Consider the following 8,165-nt stretch of genomic DNA (forward strand, 5'->3'; position numbering starts at 1 on the left):
GTAAGAGAGTAATGACACTCCCGTTGACTCTCATTGTAACAATGGAATGCGGAAGTGCTCATTCTATCTCAATGGAATAGTTCCAGCCATAGGAACTATAGCCCATAGGCACCCGCTTTGCGGCGAGATCAAAGCGTGTCACCACTCTCTTACTAGATTACTCTGGGCCAGGTATAGCCCTAGTTAGAACATCAGCACAAGCCACAGGCAACGTAACAGGTGCACAGAGCTGAAGTATACGGCGGGATACAGTGTCTTCATAATATACCATAATAGATGTAACAATTCATAGAAATGGACATGTCAAAATACAATGCGTACGTAGTGCAGCAGGGAATTGAACCCCATTCCAGTAGACCAGAAGCTCCATGCCTGCACCTTCAGTTTTGAATTACGTTTAAGCCCAACATTGCATTGTGACAATGCCAATTTTATTTTCAAACATTTCTAGAAGCTCACATGGCATGGTGAAGAGGGTTCAGAATGGACCATTACAGGTCTACAACACTGCATCCAAATACAATGGGTCCATTTGGTTCCATTTGAATACTCTCAGAGAGTTATCGGGGTACAAACATTTGAGAACTATTTCTATGATGCAACCAACATTAGGCATTATTATTAGGCTACTGCATGTGCTTGTAGAGCACTGCATATTAAGCCTGTTTTCTGGGACGCACCAAAAATGAAACCAAATGGACCCGGGCCGTAAGGGTTACACGAAAACTAAATACAAACTAAGCCATGATGACTAAAACTATGACTACATATATTTGACAATTTCGTCAACAAATAAAAACTAGACTAAAATGTGAAAATGACTATAAGAGATCCAGTTTTATGCTATGTTGCATTCTGAAAATAGCAGATCTACAAGCTCAAGCTACGAGCTTGCAGAACTGCTATTTTTAGCATGCAACCATAGTGTAAAATCTGCCATTACTATGACATCAAGGCCTGCAAAAACACATTTCAGTAGTTGACTAAAATCTTATGATATTTAGTCGACTAAATGGTGACTAAAATGTGACTAAAACTAAAATCTAAATTTGCTGTCAAAATCCATTTTGATTTGAGCTGTATACTTTCCACCAGCTTTTATGCCAGCATCTTATCTCAGCATCTTGTTGTGAACCGTGGGAACAGAATAGAAAAAGGTGCTGACTGGAGCAAAACTAAAAAGACAAAGGCTGACGTCATCCCAACCTTCCCTAAACATCAACAAGGAGACAGCTCTGTTCTGCGCAGCTTCTCACAGTTCCCTCAGAACTCACTGAGTTCTGTAGCTCATGTAGAAAAGATATTTTCTGAACTGCTCGTCTTTGCTGTTTTTTCACCATCACGGCCGGGTGGAGTCTGAACCAAGGAGGAAGACAGCATGAAGTACAGGTGTTGTAGCCAATTGGATTGTGCTTCATAAATTATGTGAAATTGTGTTGTTTTCATGTGTACGGCAGTGTTGATTTCGTTGACTAAGACTGAGACGAAAAATGTTGGTCAACTACCTTTTTACCCTGATGAAAACTAATACAAACTAAATAAAAACTAAGCTATGATGACCAAAACTAAGACTAAATATATTGACAATTTTGTCAACAAATAGAAACTAGACTAAAATGTTAGGGAGGGACTAGTGGAGAAGAGAACTAACAGTTTGGTTGCGCTCGGGTGTTGTCGGGTGTTGTGCTCTGAAAATAGCAGCAAACTAAGCTCACAACAAGCTAAGCTCACAACAATGTCTCTGTGACTAAGACTAAAAACACAAACATTTCACATGACTAAAACTAAATTAACTTTTATTCAAAAGACTAAAACTAAATCAAAATTTGCTGTCAAAATCAATATTGATGTAGGCCTAATCCTATACAGTATGTTGTGATATTAATGTTTGACCTGGGCACAGGAGGGGTTTCGGGTGGCACAGACCTATTCGAGGGGTGTCACAGCCAGGTGCACCGCTGTAGGGATAGAGGGTATGCCCGTGGCATCATCATCATACCCGGAAGTTATGCGAGAACGCCTACTGAGTGGCAAAGAACTACTTTCTGGCCTTGACAGCCCATATATTTATAATGAAGGAGCGCAGATCAGGTGCGACGGTCTGGAAGATTGGAGAGAGAAGGGATGGGTGGTATGTCTAGTAGAGGTCACTAGTTTTCAGTGGTGGAAAGTAACTAAGTACATTTACTTAAGTAGTAGTTTTGGTACTTTGAGTACACTTTGAAGCCAATACTTTTGTACTTTTACTTAAGCAAATAAACCTTTGAGTACTGTTTCCACCACTGGTTTTGGCATGGTGATGTGAGTTTTGTCCCGCCAGGACAGTACATGGTAATGTGGTGATCACACCAGTTTTAGGAGCTCATATGGAGATGGAGTGATTTAAGCATTATCTTAGATATTGAAAAATAGCAGATCTACAAGCTCATAGCGCGGCACCGAGTGCCACGCTACGAGCTTGTAGATCTTCTATTTTTGAAACATTGTGAAAATGTGGTGCAAAACTTTGAATATATATTCTTTCAGAGCGAACGTTTTAACTCAAATCTTTGCTCTTCTTGGGGGGGGGGGGTATACAGTAAATACAGATAATTCTTGGGATCCTTGACCACTGACATAGAAATATTTTTCAGAAGACTTTTAGGATTTAGAAGACTTTTTTTTTTTAGAATCGGCCTCAGTCCTATAAATAATTTGTTCCACCATGCATGCATGCAGGACGGTGGTGATGTACATGGAGCTGGGCTGCTTCGTGTGCTGCCTGTGCGGATGGATCCTGGTGTGTTCCACGCTGCCCATCGAGTACTGGACCTGGTCCGAGGTGGGCACCGTGGTGCTGACCACCGGCAACTACTACCAGAACCTGTGGAAGGACTGCGTCTCCGACACCACGGGGGTCTCCGACTGCAAGGAGTACCCCTCCATGCTGGCCCTGTCTGGTATTACCATATAGCACTGGTTCCCAAACACATGGGTCGGGACTCGGGAACATTTTTATGGGTCCCTTAATTTTTTTGTTTTTAGTTATGATCATTTCAAAACATTTTCAAAAAACATTCCCTAAAAAGCTAATAAATAAATTAAAAAGCAAAATGCACCCCCCCCCCCCCCCCCCCCGTAATTTCATTAATAAATAAAAAATGTTTAAGAAAATAGTCGATCTACAAGCTCACAACGCGGCGCGAAGCGACATGTTGTGAGCTTGTAGATCTGCTATTTTCACTCGTTTGGGTTCCCCACAAACTTACATGTTTGTGGGGACCTTTTGGGTCACAGGCTAAAAGGTTTGGGAACCACTGCCATATAGTGTTGATTTTGATTTGAGGTCATGTCTTTGAGTAAAATTCCATTTAGTTTTAGTCATATTTTAGTCAACTGAAATGTTTTACCTTTAGTCTGGTTTTAGTTGACCAAATATAAGACTTATATAAGACTATAGCAGGCCCGGTTCTTCCTACAGGCCGACGAAGCGGCGGCTTCGAGCGCCATGGGGGAGGGGCGCCAAACTCTGTCCCAACTCTGTCTGCCCAGTGTCCCCCCAGTGCCTCCCCAGTGCCTCCCCAGTACCTCCCCAGTGTCTCCCCAGTGCCAGTGTCCCGCCAGTGCCTCCACAGAGCCTCCCCAGTGTCCCCACAGTGCCTCCCCAATGGACCCCCAGTGCCTCCACAGTGTCCCCACTGTCCCCCCAGTGCCTCCACAGTGTCTCCTCAATTTTTGGGACAGAGTAAAAAAAAATAAAAAATAAAAAAACTTTTTTTATTTTTTTATTTTTTTGGGGGGGGGGGGGGGGGGGCGCCGCGAAAAATCCTGCTTGGGGCGCCAGATTGCTCAGGACCGGCCCTGGACTATAGTATAGTATAAAATACCTCAAAACAGTAGTACTTGAGCAAATACTCAAGTGTTTTCAATAGGCATGAAACAATTTATCATACATCGATTAAAGAGTTCAGTCATTTGCTACTAAGAAGATAATTAACATAGTATTCTTGTATAAAACTCTCCTACAGTGTTCCTGCACGTGTGCAGAGCTCTAGCGGTGTGTGCGGTCATCCTCGGGTTCTTCGGAGGCGTCCTCACTCTGATAGGGATGAAATGCACCAAGATCGGAGGGACGGAGGTCATCAACGCAAGGGTCACCTTCGCAGGAGGGCTCACCTACCTGGCTTCAGGTAAGAATGGTCCAGGACGCGAAATAGCTTTTCTTCCCCTATAGTTTTAGACCGCAATGGAGACACGCCGTCTCAAAGCGAACTTGAGCCACGGGAGACACCACCGAGCGAGCTAAAGCGAGTGAGTTGCCGTGCCGAACGTTGCGATGTTCGCTTGAGCCGGCTCAGGGCCGTTCGAGTTGCAACCCGATAGGCAGAGAATAGTAAGGGCCGATTCAAACTCCTATTTAGTCCCGAAAAACAGTCGGTTCGGGAAAGGTCCCAGACCCTCACGGCTAGCACCAAAGTCGCTTGTAAATATTGGAGGTTCTTCACATGGATATGTCAAGAACCTCCTCTGTGTGTGTGTGTGTGTGTGTGTGTGTGTGTGTGTGTGTGTGTGTGCTCTTTAAGCATGCGATGCGTTGTGGGGAACGGAGGTATCTTGTGTTTTTATGTGAATGTGTTATTTGTGTAGCCTAGTGTAATTCTTTTGTGTTTTCTTGGCTTCACGGCCGACAAATTGAACTCGGAGCTGGACTGAATGATTGAGGAAATACCGATGTAGTGACGAAATGATTTCGGCTCGTCAGACATTTTCAGTTTCAAGTGCAGACTTTAGTACGGTTCCCTGTAGTTTCTGCAGAACCGAACCAAGTTTTTTTCCGGCTGTAATAAGAGTATGAATCGACCCTAAATCTTCTTCCCCCCCTACAATGAACACAGCGCAGCGCTCCCCATCCCACTGACAGATACATTCGCGCGACTGTAAAGCTTGCTTGCTTCAGAGCTTCCGTTCTCCAGAATGTATGACGGAAGCATCTGAAAATTGCAAGAGGTATGAAGTCTATACATTATGTTGTATGTTTTACAGCATGCGTTTGTCTCCTAGGATTCTGTGGTATGATCACATACTCCTGGTGGGGAAACAAAGTCATCAGTGAATTTGTGGATCCAAACTTTAGAGCACAGAAGTGAGTATGATGAGTATAGCTTTGAGCTGGGAGCAGGGCTTTTCATTGGCTGTGCTTTCATTTCAGCTGGCAGCAGGGCTTTTTTCCTGGGTACAGGCACTGGGTACGTGGCTTCAACTTGTCACGTCGGACGAAAAAAGCAGCAACAGGCGCCTGCTCTAGGCGTTTTCTTGCCGCCTCTTGACGTGACAGTGTGCCTGTACCCATTGACTGTGTTTTCATTGGCTGTGTTTTGAGCTGGGAGCAGGGCTTTTCATTGACTGTGTTTTTCATTGGCTGTGTTTAGGTTTGAGCTGGGAGCGGGGGTTTTCATTGGCTGGGGCGGAGCCATTCTGCTCATCGCTGCATCGTCCGTCATGACGTATTTCGCTGGAAAAGAGGGTCTCCGCTCAACGTAAATATCTATTCTCTATCTGTCAGGGTTCTAGGCTACAGTATTAGAGTGGACCTTTTCAGGCCGGGACTCCCCAAAATAATCATATTTGAACTGGGGAGCAGTGGGGAGCCCCCAAAACAATAATCACCTTGGGGACCCCCCAGAATACGGTAATAATATTTTATATGGGGACCCCCACTCTCAGCTAAGGGGTCCCTGCTTCATCTCTGTCAGCTAGGGGGTTCCTGCTTCATCTCTGTCAGCTAGGGGGTTCCTGCTTCATCTCTGTCAGCTAGGCTCTAGGGCAGTGGTTCCCAAACTGTGGTGCGTGCACCCCTTGTAAATGGTGCATTTATATAGTGCCTTTATCCAAGGCGCTTTACATAGATTGTGCATTACATTCACCCATTCATACACCGATTGCGGCGGAAGCCATGCAAGGTACCAACCAGCACATCGGGAGCAATTTGGGGTTCAGTGTCTTGCCCAAGGACACTTCGACATGTAGACAGGAGGAGCCGGGATTCGAACCGCCAACCCATGGATCATTGGACGACCTGATCTACCTCCTGAGCCACAGTCGCCCCTGTGATGCGCGAGCGCCTTCTAGGGGGTGTGCGACATGAAAAGGCTAATGGTGGTGCTATAGTTTTATTTTAAATATATTAACATATTATGCCCATATAGGGCAAGTAAATACAGAATATGGCCTATGCTGCATATGCCATATTCAGGTTCATATATGTGCATATATGTGGATAAATAGGAAATATATGTCTCTTTATAGCTTATTCAATTTATATTTCCATGTGTGGGGGTGCGTCAGCTAGGTCAGGCACTAACAGGGGGTGCATGGCCAAAAAGGTTTGGGAACCGCTGCTCTAGGGGGTCAACCTAACACGCCAAGTGTTACTGTGTGGAAGACATCCCTCCACACACTAGCAGCTAACTAACCCCTCCACCATTCATCCACACACTAGCAGCTAACTAACCCCTCCACCATTCATCCACACACTAGCAGCTAACTAACCCCTTCACCATTCATCCACACACTAGCAGCTAACTAACCCATCCACCATTCATCCACACACTAGCAGCTAACTAACCCCTCCACCATTCATCCACACACTAGCAGCTAACTAACCCCTCCACCATTCATCCACACACTAGCAGCTAACTAAACCCTCCACCATTCATCCACACACTAGCAGCTAACTAAACCCTCCACCATTCATCCACACACTAGCAGCTAACTAAACCCTCCACCCATTCATCCACACACTAGCAGCTAACTAAACCCTCCACCATTCATCCACACACTAGCAGCTAACTAAACCCTCCACCATTCATCCACACACTAGCAGCTAACTAAACCCTCAACCCATTCATCCACACACTAGCAGCTAACTAAACCCTCCACCCATTCATCCACACACTAGCAGCTAACTAAACCCTCCACCATTCATCCACACACTAGCAGCTAACTAAACCCTCCACCATTCATCCACACACTAGCAGCTAACTAAACCCTCCACCCATTCATCCACACACTAGCAGCTAACTAAACCCTCCACCATTCTTCCACACACTAGCAGCTAACTAACCCTCCACCCATTCATCCACACACTAGCAGCTAATTAAACCCTCCACCCATTCATCCACACACTAGCAGCCAACTAAACCCTCCACCCATTCATCCACACACTAGCAGTTAACCAACGCCTTCCCGTTACGTCCCATCTCAGAGCAGAGAAGAGGCCCAGCAGGACACACACCTACGCCACGGCCAGGACCCGTCGCACCTACATGCTGCCCCCCACCTCGTCCAGGGTGACCCTGGGGCCTCCGTTGTTCTACGAGGGGAGGAGCAGCAGGCCGAGCCGGGCGACCAGAGCTACAAGAACAACGAGGACGTTCAGCAGAGACGACTTTGTCTGACCGATCAGTTTGTCGTGCGATGACAAAAATGTTTTTTTTACTACACATTTGTACATTTTTGAGTGGTGCTAGCCACTCCTATAGACAGCTATGTGTGTATCTGGCTGTGTCTATCTCTGTGTCTGTCTGTCTGTCCATCCGAGTACAGAAATAGCGTTTGTTGACCACCAAGTGTCACTGTTGCGCAGCCTAACACACACGCACCACTCAGTTCAGACAGGTCTGATTTTTTCCCCTTTGGTTTTGGTATCACAGCCTCTAAATGTAAAGATTTTGTTCTTCTATAACTTGTCTGACATTTTCCTTTTCTTGTATTGGACTCGTTGTAGCTTATAGTGGTTTGTATTTGTTGATGACATTTTTTATGCCATATTGATTAATTGAATACATACTACAATGGAAACAAGTAAGTCCCCAGGACTTTTATTCTGTCTTACTATAACTAGCGCTGTTTACATTTCTGACTAATAAAGTATTCAATCAATCAATCATTGTCTATTTACATTTGTACATTTTTTATTTATTTATTTATTGCCTTTTCCCAGTTTTGCTATCACAGCCTCTAAATGCGGACATTTGTTTCTTCTATAACTTTTAACTTTTGTTCCCTTTCTTGTATTGAACTCATTGTTGAGTTACACAAGTACATTTCATTGCATTGCAATTTGCAATAAAAGTTATTTGGTTAACTGAAATGAGACTGACTCTCACGCCACACCAGAAGTCTTG

General features: G+C 44.8%; 1 protein-coding gene across 2 annotated transcripts; it reads left to right on the plus strand.

Moving 5' to 3' along the window:
• The first annotated feature begins 1,284 nt into the window (after nt 1–1,284).
• Nucleotides 1,285–7,634, plus strand: LOC306913084 (claudin-10-like). 2 transcript variants are annotated; one of them, XM_079489607.1, is made up of 6 exons: nt 1,285–1,389; nt 2,719–2,939; nt 4,008–4,169; nt 5,041–5,122; nt 5,409–5,516; nt 7,244–7,634. In XM_079489607.1, exons 1-6 carry the CDS (start codon nt 1,379–1,381, stop codon nt 7,434–7,436), a joined length of 777 nt encoding a protein of 258 aa, XP_079345733.1. In that variant the 5' UTR covers nt 1,285–1,378; the 3' UTR covers nt 7,437–7,634. The 2 variants fall into 2 exon arrangements, with proteins under 2 accessions (XP_079345733.1, XP_079345734.1); XM_079489608.1 differs by lacking the exon at nt 5,409–5,516.
• Nucleotides 7,635–8,165: the final 531 nt, after the last annotated feature.

The sequence above is a fragment of the Electrona antarctica genome, assembly GCF_951216825.1.
Source record: "Electrona antarctica genome assembly, chromosome: 20".
NCBI classification, from domain to species: Eukaryota; Metazoa; Chordata; class Actinopteri; order Myctophiformes; family Myctophidae; genus Electrona; species Electrona antarctica.

What these genes read in the sequence shown, in the direction of transcription:
- LOC306913084 (XM_079489607.1), top strand. An exon ending in CTCCATGCTGGCCCTGTCTG is followed by an intron (nt 2,940 to 4,007) that starts GTATTACCATAT and finishes ACTCTCCTACAG; the next exon opens with TGTTCCTGCACGTGTGCAGA. An exon ending in GCTCACCTACCTGGCTTCAG is followed by an intron (nt 4,170 to 5,040) that starts GTAAGAATGGTC and finishes TTTGTCTCCTAG; the next exon opens with GATTCTGTGGTATGATCACA.